This window comes from Microcaecilia unicolor, chromosome 11 (assembly GCF_901765095.1).
Source record: "Microcaecilia unicolor chromosome 11, aMicUni1.1, whole genome shotgun sequence".
Classification (NCBI taxonomy): Eukaryota; Metazoa; Chordata; class Amphibia; order Gymnophiona; family Siphonopidae; genus Microcaecilia; species Microcaecilia unicolor.
In genome coordinates, this window is record NC_044041.1 from 66,427,163 (window position 1) to 66,440,272 (window position 13,110).

Here is a 13,110-nt window from a genome sequence, read left to right on the forward strand (position 1 = left end):
AAGAGTCTTGTTTCAACTCCCTACAAAGGAAATTACTCTGAGAGGAGCTCTCTGCCTTCCTACAGCAGAATGCAGTAGAACGAGTTCTTCCACTGGACAGGGGTCAAGGGTTCTACCCCAGATATTTTCTCATTCTGAAAAAGACAGTGGGAGTATTTCCAGTTCTCGATCTGTGAATCCTCAACAAGTTTTGCATGGTATCCCTGGGATCACTACTTCTCATGGTACAACTCAACAATTAGACCTCAAGACCACATGCCTATTCTTCTGACACACAGAAAGTTTCTTCACTTCTGCTGTGGAATTCTGCACTATCAGTACAAGGTTTTACCACTTGGCTTAGCCTCGGCTCCTCAAGTCTTCACAAAGTATCTAGTAGTGATAGCTGCATTCTCCGAGGACAAGCAGACCTATTTATCCTCACAAATGGGTAACGCGGTGCCATGTTGCGCAGTCCGGAGCTTATAAACAAGCTTTAGAGAGCTTTGTGAAATGAAAGACATGCTCCACTACGCATGCACGAGTGCCTTCCCTTAAGCTGTGAGGGATCGGTTACAGCAGTTTTCTACCGCGGTGTGGAGAGGACCGTATATGTAGTTTCTCCTCATGCCCAGTTCAGAAGAGCTTCTTTTTGTGCCTTTTCGGGTCTTTTTTTTTTTTTTTTTCCCTTCTCTTCCCGTATTTTCTTCTTTTTTTTTTTCCATGACTTAGGTCGCATTTAGGCCTAGTCTCCAGTCGGGTCTTTCCTTTGATCTTTTTCTTGCCTTACCCCTTTATGTTCAAGCACCATCGCTTCCTTTGATTCGCTTTGGAAGTTTTTCTTTCCATGTCCACTAAAGTTCCCATTGGCTTTAAGCACTGTTCCCAGTACAATCGGACGATCTTTGACAAAGACGCCCATTCTTGGTATCTTCAGTGTTCAGGGCCCGACCATAGCCCTGCCAACTGTGTCCTTTGTCTTTGTATGAAAAAGAGGACTCAGCTTGCCAGAGAGGCTCAATGCATGAGGATTTTTGGAGCTACGTCCGAGTCCTCGGCATCGCGGTCGGGAGGTCGGGGCAACAGCATCGACATCAAAGACTGCATCGAGAGCATTGGTCCAAATGACTACTTCAGAACCCATAGACACTGGGAGCCATAGTGCGTCAGGTGGATCTCCGCCTGTCTTGACACCGGCTGCTGGACAGGGCCCCCGAGACCTGCCAGTGTCGGACCTGACCCCAAGGCGACGTGAGGATTTGACATCGTCATAATTGGCACTGAGGAGTCTTGATACTGAGCTTCGGGTGAAGGCGAAGAAGCATCAGCATTGGTCGTCCTTGACGCATGGTGCTGGGAGCTCTGAGGGATGCGAGTGATTCGACACCTGAGAAGCGTTGTGCTGGGAGGATCGCTCCCCCTCTATCCAGGAGGTACTGATGCGTCTGTCTCCAATCAGCCAGGATCCGACTCCCATCTCAGCCCCATCAGTTCTGCATCCTATCTTGGAGAAAGTATCTGGGCCTTGCTCCCTGAGCTGCTGGAAAGCCTTTTTCAATGGTGTGCATCGGTATTGGGGGTTCAATTAAGAAGGAAAGCCGGGGGTTCAATTAAGAAGGAAAGCCAGGCGTTCAAATTCAGTGAGAAAGAAAGGAAGAAAAAGACTTATCAGGGGTTGATAAATGACTGCTACTCTAAGAGGTAGAGGAGTGAATAGACAGGTGGCGTGAACTTCAAAGGAAGAAAAGCAGTGAGACTGAGGTGGAAGATGAGGTTGAAATCTACAGGAGGGTATAAGTAGTAGCCCGACTCCACCTCCGCGGTCAACCAGGCAAGGAGTATGGGAGAAAAGGTAAACTCCATGACACAGGGCTGCGGCTGAAGCAGAGTCTTCAGGGCAAAGCCAAGTCTCAGGGCAAGCAGATGGAGAGTACGAGAGAGAAAAAGGTCATGGATGTAGGAAAGTTTGTTGCAGACAGAGCGGGCATTCCACAGAGCACATGAGAAAGGCAGGGAAGAAGGAGGGAGGAGAGGAACAGAAATTAGATTGGAGACATCACGGTGTGATTTGCACGAATAGGATGAGAGCTGATGTGGAGGACCTAGATTGGGTTTGATAACCCCAGCGGAGAGCTCCAGGTGATCTGCAACGCTCTAAAGGCTTTCAGAGGTTGGCTGTCCATCCAAATTGTGCTCACTCAGACAACCACACGTTTGTGTGGATTGATGTAGAGGCTTCTGCTTTTTGCCACTCTTGATTGGCTCTTTCTATCTTACCTCGATTTCATAAAATACGTTCATGAAAAATGGGCAGCCTATGTACATTATAACGGGGGGCAACCATCTCTTTGTCGACTGCCAAGGCAGTGTTTAGAGGGGATGTCATCGCTTATGTGCATTGATGTAATAAGCGTTTGAATGCTAGTGTTCTACTTTTGGAGTCTTAATTACAAAAAGCCAAAAAAACATATATCCGAAGGCCATGCCAGAATACACGGGAGCGGTAAAATGCAACTCAGGTGGCCCTGAATTCTCTATCGGAAACACCAGAAGAGGAACAAAATGTTCTGCAGTGCAGAAAGCAGTCCAAAGAAGAGCAGAACACATGTCTAATATGATAAAAAGGCTTTATTTGTGCCACTCTGTAAAATGCCCCAATTTGACCATGTTTTGCCTCACTAGAGGCTGTGTCAGGGGCTAAAACAGCTGTGTGGTAAAACTTTAAAACATACAATAAATCATATAACATAAAACACCCATCCAGAATATCAAATATGATGGAAAAACATTTTCATAAAATGTGAGTTAGGAGCAAACCACCAATGAATTATTAGAGGCAGGGTCAAATAGCATAGGTTAGTTATTACATGCAAACCAATAGATAATAAGGCTTATAAATAAAGCCTTATTATCTATTGTGTATTCTGCTCTTCTTTGGCCTGAATTCTCTATTGCATGAGCGTACGTTACAATCACTTATGTTCCGTAAATTTCAACTTCAGCGTTTTGGAAACAAGCCAGGACATCTGCTTGCGTGTGTGGTCTAGTCTTGGGATGGGTTGAGAGCAATAGCTGTCGTACGGGACTTCCGAGGGCACGTACATAATAAAAGCGAAGACATAGTTCGAATTTTTACCCATTTTATGAAGCTTTATATGATGGATAGCTCTCTAGATCTGGCCTCTTTGACCGCTTATTTTGAGGCAGCAGAACTTTCGAAATTGACTCCTCAGGAAGCTAAGCTTCTTCATGATCCCCTTTCTGCAAAAGAGATACAGGGCATCATTAAATCTTTGGAACTATATTCTGTTCCTGGTCCCTATGGCTTCTCTGGACAGGTCTATATGATGTTGCCTCCATAGATTTTGGGACCCCTTTCTGCTTACTATGAGGGCATAGCTAGTGGTGAGTTCCCGATATGCACTAACTCAGCTTTAGTGTCTTTGATTCCGAAGCCCTGAAGACCGGCTGATCTAGCAAATTCATTTCGCCCTATTTCGCTCCTCAGTGTAGATCTTAAAATACTTGCAAAAGCCTTGGCAGAGCGTTTGGCCGAGATTCTTCCTCAATTAGTGTGTAGTGAGCAGGTGGGGTTCATTCATTATCTTCAGTCTGTATGTAATGTGCATCTCTTATTGTTAGCCATAGCACACTGTCAGCATGAAAAAGTACCTTCCCTGTTAGTAAGTCTAGATGCTAACAAGGCTTTTGATAGAATGGGTTGGGACTACCTATTTCAAGTACTGCACCACATGGGCTTTAGAGGCTGGTATTCTTGAGCTCTACGGACTCTTTGGCTTCTTTATTGATTAATGGGGTAAGGGGCAAACACCAGGGGTGTCCGCTTTCTCCTTTTTAATTTTTGTTATCCTTGGAGCCCCTGCTGCATGTCCTGAAATCTGCAGGGGGGTTTGGGGTGGAGCTGCTAGATAACCGTATTAAAGCCCTCATTTTTGCAGATGATTTGCTAGTGGTATTGACTGATCACAGTAGGTCTCTGCCTAATTTGCTTCACTTAATCCTTTCAATTTGGTCAGATTTCTGGCTTTACCTTGAATTTGCAGAAATCACAACACTTTTGTGCTCCCAGTCACAAAACATCAGTGGGTGGGGGACCTTTTCATTAGCATGGGCGGAAGGCCCTCTCAAAAATTTTGGAATTTATATACCACACGATTTATCTCAGCTTTACTCAGTGATTATTTCAAGATTGCTTAATGACACTGGTATAAAATTGCAAGTTTGGTGGATGTTCCCCTTATTGTTGGGATGCATATCACTGTTTAATATGTTTATCATCCCACGTTGCCTTTATGTTTTTCAGGTTCTTCCCTTGTTTCTTAAAGTGTCTGATGAGAAAAGTTTAGATCAATGCTTAATGTTTTCTTTGACAGGGTAAAAGAGCACGCCTTTCACTGTCCACTCTCCAGATACCTGTGGAATATGGGGGCCTTGGCTTATTGAATTTGCATCAAATTATGATTGGTAGCGGAATAAGACATATCAATGATTGGTTTCGTTCAACACAGGACTTTTCTGCCACAACCTTGAAAACTCAGTTGACTTCCAGTATTCACTTTAGCTGTCTACTACACACAGCGGGAGGGAGTATTCCCCCAATGCTGCGTCACTCATCCATCTTTCCCACAGCCAAAGCAATCTGGCACTAGATTTGTCGACATCATCACTTTTCATCAAAGGTGACCCCTTTTCTGGGCATTTGTGACAACACTGCTTTTCCCCCTGGTCTCCACTATGCCACGTTTCGCAGATGAAGATGACTGGAAGTTGTTTATTTGTTGCATGTGGTGACTGAGGAGGGGACGTGTTAAACCATTCTCTGCCCTGCAACAGGAGTTTTCCATACCTGCTACAGGCATTTTTTTTTTTTTTACAATAACCAATTATGTCGTCATGTCAGTAGCTTTCCTTGGGAGGACATAGCTGAAGATGTCCAAGAGGAACTCTCTACAGCGTTTACTTTAGGAGCACAAGAAAAGGTGCCCCTATCCTTTCACCATTGTCACATCAGAGATTCTATGCCAGAACTTAACTTTGCACATTTGACAACCATTTGGAGTACAAACTTTGGTGTCTACCTATCCGTGTTCCACTATAAGACACATGTTCTGTCGTTGCATTGCCAATCTGTAGTCTTATCCTGTTGGGAACTCCAATACAAGTTTGCCCTGTGACTGACTGTATGTGTACCCCAGGCAAGCTTTTCATATGGGCTTGTCTCCCACTGGTTCCTGCTTGAAATGTAACAAAGTGGGAGCTACGTTGGGACACATGGTTTGGTCCTGCCACCTGATCACTTCTTTTTGGAAGACTCCCTTGTCACAGGTTTCGCAACTTTGGAAGGCTGGTTGGTACTTTGACCCATTGCTACTATTTGGCTGACCACACCTGGGTCCCCCGTCACCCTTGGGTCTCCGGGAATTTGTGTCTTGGGCCACAGACATGGCCAAGAGAGTAATTTTATTGTAGTGGCTCTCCAAGAGTGGCCCCTCTCTGCAACAGTGGCGTGCCAAAATGCTTGTTCTAATGCGAATAGAGCAGCTGGAGGTTAGGGACATCTCCACCTCTGGTCTTCAATTTCAACAAAGATGGACCCCCTTTTGGTCAACATCATCTCCAGTAGTGCACAGTTAACTGCTGAACTTTTGAGCACCTTAGGATTGTTTTACATACAGGAAGGACTTTTCAGGAGAGGGGGAATGTCAGGGGGTTGGGGACTGGGTGGCTCTTTTGTACTTTTAAACCAACTATTTTCTATACAGTGCCGAATGTTCCTGTTTTAATTGTGGTTTAATAAAAATTATTTGAAACATAAAATTGGCAGTAGGGAGAATGGTGGTGTCTACAAGAGAATCCATATGGCCTCTCTGGTGGGTAAATTAGTGGAGTCACTACTGAAGGAAAAGATAGAAAAATGTGAATACAGCATATTAGAGTATAACAGCCTGGTTTTAAATTCAGGTACCCAAAAAGTGTAGATGCACAAGAGTCAAGCATTTTCTTTGGAATGGTAGTTCTAGAATAGGGAATCTTAGTATAAGGATGAAAGGGGGTAGAATGAGATATAGTCTCCCAAATACATTGTTGGATGCAAAATCTGCATCAGAATCCAGAGAAGTGTTAGATGAGCACAGAAGATTTACACTTGTGAGGAAGTGAAGGCACTACCAAAGACTGAGTAAGGTCTGTGATATAGCAACAGAAAAAGTAAAGAGCAGACTAGATTTGCCATGCAGTGGTTATCTGCTGTCACATTCTGTATAAAACACTGCATTCACCAACATTACTGTAGAATAAGATAAGGGTGGTGATTTTGAATTTAAAGAGGGTTGATAGTTGCTGATGGAAGAATTTCTTTATAGACAATGGAAGCTCTAAAGACAACATGCACAATGTTGGAGGAGCAAGTGATGGATCTTGAGGCCCTAAATGATGAGCTGTTGGAGAAGGAGCGACAGTGGGAAGCCTGGAGAAGCTCTTTAGAGGATGAGAAATCACAGTTTGAGTGCCGGCTTCGAGAGGTGCAGAGGATGTTAGATACAGAGAAACAAAGCAGGTATGTTATGCTATATCTGAAAATAAGATGATGGCTCTAATGGGGGTCATGGGCAGTGCTTAAGGAAAGAAAAACATGGTTTGCGTGCTGTATTTGTTGTCATCCATTTTGAACTGTGGTAGCCTGTAAGAGGTCTCAGCTGGATAGAAAATAGATATATTCATGCATTTGAGCCTTTGTGTCTGACTTCTCTTGTTTTTCTTCAAACTTCTCTTTTAATGCAAGATTTCTTTTACTTTTCTTTCTTATAATATTTAATATTCAAACTTATATTCTGCTACTTTCAATTATTACAGTTGTACAGAGTGATTTATAACAAATCAACAAATGATAGCATCCTACCATCACCAAAATTTTCTTTTTAATAATTTTAAATCCACACACTCGGATTTAATTCATCTCTAACAAACTATCTCATCTAGTAAAACAGTATCATGATATCCTACTCAGCTAATTATGTAAAATGCTCCTTAAACAGCCATGTTTTTAAGTGTTTCTTAAAAACTAAGATAATCCTTAAACATTTTTTAAAAAGTCTTCTGGCAGTGTGTTTCACAATTCGAGCACCACCCCAGAGGAACAAATAACACACGTCTTAACTAACCACAGTAAAAACAGATTTATTCAACCACTAATGTGAAGGTGTCTCTGGTACATAAATGGACAGCTTTTCACTTAAATTCTCTAGTCCTATAACTTGGATGACCTTGAAGGCCAAAATCAAGGCCAAAAAAAGTATTTTAAACCTAGTCCTTGTTTCTGGGGGTAGCCAATACAGGACCTTGGAAAGTTTTTTTTTTTTTTTTTTAATATAACATACTTTGGAAGCACCAGATAAATCTTGCTGTAATAGTCCAAATGACTTAATACACTCAACTGTCCAGAAGTCTTGTGGGTGCAAATAGGATCTCAATTGATGTGTTACCTTCAATTTCAGCCAAGTCTTTGCTACTACTACATCTATTTGCAAATCTACGGTGAATTGTGAAGATAGTAGAACTTTTTGTCTGTGACCACTAGGATGTCATGATCCATTATTTACATTTTCTATGCTAGCTGAAAGTTTTTGCTGAGCATATACATTGAGGAGGGCATGCCTGCAGGAAAGCGTGCATGACAATTAGCAGGAGATAGCTAAAAGTCATTTGATTGGCTTATGGCTCAAGCAGTAGGTTCAAGGAGAAATTGTAGCTGACTGAGATGGTATGGAAAGAGATGAATGAAATTGTTTTTATTGGGGAGGAAGGAGAAAAACAGGAGCATGTAGGTGCTGAGATCAATTTGATTTCATGCTGGATCTCTAGTAATTAGGAAGATAAACATTAACAGGCTGATACTGAATGATGAAAGTTACATTATTTTTTTTAAATGACCAATTTTTTATGTCATAGGTCCATAAACAGTCTGAAAACGTTACACGTTTAAACTTCTGTAACTTTATTTTTTCACATAAAGGATGGGGTTCGGACTGTTGTATTACATATTTTTTGCTCTAACAATTTATAATAATACATTTTTGTTTCTGGTGATTTTAGTCACAAATATGTATGTTCAGCACTCCTGCATATATAGTCTGAGTTGAATATACAACATGTAATACAGTATCTGCCATGGGCTATACTTTACAGCAATATTAAGCTGCTGTATGGTAGCTAAACCTAAAGTAAACTGCTTCACTGTATTAATAGTAGCTGAATATTGTCACAGTATGTGTATCTCTTGGTTCCTACCCAGGCAATATACAGATAATCTAGTGCCATTGAAAATCTGTAGCAAGAGGAGTTGTACATTTACTGATCACTGGTAAATATGTTACTCTTTTTGAATGTAGGCCCACATGTGGGAGCAAAAAGATAACTCTGTTTTGGGGTGTTATTCGGGTACCTGACAGTGTAAGTTATATCAAAAATGGGTCCCAACTAGACTAGCATTGGTTAGAGATGTGTCAAAAGTAAATGTATCACCCCTTATCCTTAGCCCCTGTGCCAAAATAATAAAATAAACTAACTACACACCCAAATATTTTAAAAATAGGTTCTTATTTTATTTACAGTAGCAGAAAATGACATCGAGTAAACAAGAATTAAAAAAAAAAAGACAATCCTATTACAGAAATAGATTGGAGTAAAGGTATATAAAGCCCTAGCTAGCCTCAAAAGTATAAAGAGTCACTCTAAAACCAGGGCAATAATCAAAGATGCATGGCACACACAACCTGATGTAGTCCTTCAGATGTCAGTCTGGTCCAGTGCAGATCTGCCCCTCAGATGTGGTATGGAGACACAGCAGCTAACCCTGGCAAGAGCTGCATTTTATGGAGAAATCGGGAGCCTTATCTCTATTACTGAGATATGTTCTATCTGAAGAACATAAACAAGTAGCTCCAAGTATTCTACATTGACATCAATTCTGATAACAGCTTGCTTCATTGACGTCTATTCTGATAACCTGCCTCAATGCTGATAACACTGTCCTTTATAAGCTGCTTTTGTCCAGTAAACAAGAATTATTATTCTTCTGTTAGATTGGATGTCTCCACAATGTCTTAGAGTCTTTGAAGAGGAAATATCTGAATTTGCACATTATAATCAGGTTCTTAGTGCTGGATAGTGCCATTTGTGTAGGACCATGTATGTCATGTAGGTTCATATAGTCACATGGATGACTGGGCATAATGCTCATAGTAGTGCTAAAGCAGTGCTTCAGTATCTTGACTTCTTTGCTCCTACACATAGTTGATGAACATATTATTTTTAAATAATTTTGTTGCTATAAAATCTTATAAAGTAGGTTCTATACATCAACTTAAATAATTTATATCTCTGATATGTATTTTTGTCTATTATTCCATGGCAGTGAAAATGCTGTGAAGCCTGGAGATAGGTATAGAAACAGAACTGGAATCTATGTAACCACGAGCAGGTGCTTTGCTTCTCTGTGGCTAAATTTAGTATGTAAGCTCTTAAAGAAGGACATTTTAACTTTAACATACACAAAATAGAGTACAGTGACTGTACCGTGTTCTCTGTTCTCATTATTTTGCTTCCTACTAAAGAATTCGAGCTGATCAACGAAGTAGTGAATCACGTCAAGTCATAGACTTGGCAGTCAAAGAACACAAAGCTGAGATTATGGTACTTCAACAGGCGCTGAAAGAGCAGAAACTCAAAGCTGAAAGCCTTTCAGATAAGGTTAGTAATAGTTCTTTAATTTCTAGAAAAAAAATGAGATATATAGATGAGAACATATTGCAGTGCTCTTCCGATGCAAATTACCTCCTCTACTCCCGCTTTCCCACTGATACACTAATGACCAGAAAATCAGGCTTCCTTTTAAGATAATCATTGTGTGACAAAGAAGTGATTTGAGACTTAATGGCATCTAACTAAAGGCAGATTTTTGTTCTGATATTTTTAACATTACTCTGAATCTAATCTTTGCAATGCCATCATAGAGGTAGTTAATCTGCTTAATTTATACTACCTCTTTGATAACAGATACAGAGAAGGACGTAGGAATCATAATGGATGTTAATGGGTTGTATGAAGGGTGGGTTAGATTGGTTTTTACTGCTGTAATATGTTAACAGTAATTTGTGACTGTTCATTCACAGTTGAATGACCTGGAAAAAAAGCATGCCTTGTTGGAAATGAATGCTCGTAGTTTGCAGCAAAAACTTGAAACAGAACGGGAACTCAAACAGAGACTTCTCGAAGAGGTAATAACTAGTATTTAGTGTGATTGTAGAAAGAAAAAGGTTAACTAACAAAAAAATATATAAGGTGATATCTTTTATTAGTCTACCATAATACATCTCTGCTCTCTTTCAAGAACTGACAGATATCACTTTATTTGTTTTTGGGGGTTACCTTTATTTCTCCGAGGACAAGCAGGCCTATCTATTCTTACAAGTGGGTATCACAGGCTTTGTTGCCCAGTCCGGATCTTGTGACAAACATAAGAGCTTTGTGGAACGCGAAACACGCTCCACTGTGCATGCTTGATTGCCTTCCCTCCTGCCATGTGAATGTGGTCATCTCAGTTGCTTTTTTACCGCAGTGAGGAGAAGGGTGTACTTTTTCATTGTCTCCACACTTCGCTCGGTCCAAGAGCTTCTTTTGTGCCTTTAGGCATGTTTTTCTTTGCCTTTACGACACTGCTTCTATTAGCATAACTTTCCTTTCCCTTACCTTTATTTTCATTTTTTTCCCACAACTTTTAAGTTTTCTTATTTTGTTTGTTATCACAAGGCTGCTTTCAGGCCTTGGCCTCGGCCAGGTTTCTCCCTATATTTTTTTGGGTGCCTTGCCCCTTTTTTCAGGCACTATCGCTTCCTTTAATTTAGCCGACAAAGTTTTCCTGTCCATGTCCACTAAAGTTCCCAGTGGCTTCATGTGCTGTACCCTGTGCAATCGGATGATCTCTGGAACAGACACCCATACTTGGTGTTTCCAGTGTTTAGGGCCCAACCATAGCCCTGCAAACTGCACCAGTTGTCTTCATATGAAGAAAAGAACCCAACTTTCCAGAGACGCTCAACGTGAGAAACTTTTTGGAGCCAAGTCCAGTTCCTCTGTGTCGACATCGTCATCAAGGTTGAGCATTTCACTGATGTTGGGATAATCGGTAACCATGGCTCCTGTTAGACCTGCAGACACTGGGAGCAGTGGAGACACTGGGAGCAGTGGTGCATCGAGTGGGTCTCCTTCCCAATGTGCTCTTCTACCAGCAGCCACCAGCCGGTTCCAGTATCGAACCCGACATTCCTGTAACCTGTGTCTCAACTGGAGCCCCAGCTTTTCCCAATGTCGGGCCCTCGATGAGCGCATCCGAGCCTTGCTTCCTGTGCTGCTTGATGGCCTTATACAACGGTGTTTATCGGCATCAGGGGTGCTTGTGCCTACCCTGCCTCCTGTTGCGGTCTCGCCTGGCCCTCAGCTTGCTGTGCATCCCCGGTTTCGACTGCTACCCAAGCCAGGACCTCCTTGATGTCTGTAGAGGAAGCTTCGTCGGAGTTGAGATGGGAACCGACTGCTCGTTCACGTCCTGGTCGGGGGAAGGCTGAATTTTTTTTCAAGTGTACTTCAAAATTAGATCCTGATTCACAATAACCTCGTTGTAAAACAAAACATAATGTGAATCCCGTTCGCACACTTACAACCACTGCACATGTACTTGTATATTGAAAACGAGAGAAAAAGACCTCATACTACTGTGGCTCTGCTCGGTTGCTTCCAACCGGAAAAATACTAATAGCACACAGTTAAAAAGTAATCATAGGCAAAAAACCTCTCTTTAACTCTTGTAACAACGTGGTGTGATAATCAAAATCAAAAACCACTTATCAGACAGTGTGACCCCTTATCACCGCCGAAAGGTGGGTTCTTCAAATAGTCCATCTCAGATATGCCCTCAATTGGTATCAGAATCCTCCAAATTGCCCACCGAGAGCTCACTCATTCAGCTCTCAGCACAGGCAGGTACTTGCAGAGGAACTCTCAGCCCTTCTAAAGACCCACATAGTCGAGCCTGTTCCACCAGGGCAGGAAGGGTGGGAATTCTATTCCAGGTACTTGTACAAAAGAAAACAAGGGAAATGTGTCCCATCCTAGACCTAAGGGCCCTGAACAAATTCCTAGTCCAAGAGATGTTCAGGATGGTTTCCCTGGGCACCCTTCTCCAAATGATTCAGTAAAATGATTGGCTATGCTCTCTGGACTTGAAAGATGCATATATTCACATCCTGATAACTTCCAACCCACCAGAAATATCTTCAGTTTCGGCTGGGAACACATCACTTTCAGTACCGCGTGTTGCCTTTTGGCCTTGCATCAGCTCCCAGGATCTTCACCAAATGTCTAGCAGTAGTTGCAGCATTTCTACGCAGACTGGGAGTCCATGTGTTACCATATCTTGATGACTTGAGGATAACTCCAGAAGTAGAGGGAACCATATTTGCCATGGCCAGTACGGAGTGATCAGAATCATGGTTCCACGGTCTTGCTTGAGTTTAAACAGTTTTTCGCACTAGATTTATGGGAGGGTATGCATACAGAATACCTGTCCCCCAATTGAGGAGGAAAGCATCTGATGCTAGTCTGTCGTGGGCCTGAAGATTGAAACAGAACTGAGGGACCTTGTGGTTGATGTGAGTGGCAAAGAGAACCACCAAGGGGGTGCACCACACTTGGAAGATTTTGCGGGCAGTCCCATATTGAGAGACCATTTGTGTGGTTGCATTATCCTGCTCAGTCTGTCGGCCAGGGTGTTGTTTTTGACTACCAGATAAGTAGCTCGAAGGAACATGCCATGTTGGCGAACCCAATGCCACATCTGAATAGCCTCCTGACAGAAGGCGTGATACAGTGCCTCCCCCCCAGCTTGTTGGTATAATACATGGCAACCTGATTGTCAGTTTGAGTGAACACAATTTGATAGCTGATTTCTGAAAGCTTTTAGATTGGAGTGGAATTCGTAGTGTTTTCTGACCCTCATAACTAGAATGAGGGGTCTCTTCTACATGCCAGCCCCCAGTCTCTGGCTCTCACAGCTTG

At 42.1% G+C, this 13,110-nt stretch overlaps 1 protein-coding gene across 1 annotated transcript in view; it reads left to right on the forward strand.

The window, feature by feature from the left end:
- Nucleotides 1-13,110, forward strand: part of CIT (citron rho-interacting serine/threonine kinase) — a 1,023,678-nt gene that overhangs the window by 538,343 nt on the left and 472,225 nt on the right. The window contains 3 exon segments of the mRNA XM_030217566.1: nucleotides 6,363-6,556; nucleotides 9,612-9,747; nucleotides 10,170-10,274. Of these exon segments, the coding sequence (XP_030073426.1) occupies nucleotides 6,363-6,556; nucleotides 9,612-9,747; nucleotides 10,170-10,274 (435 nt within the window).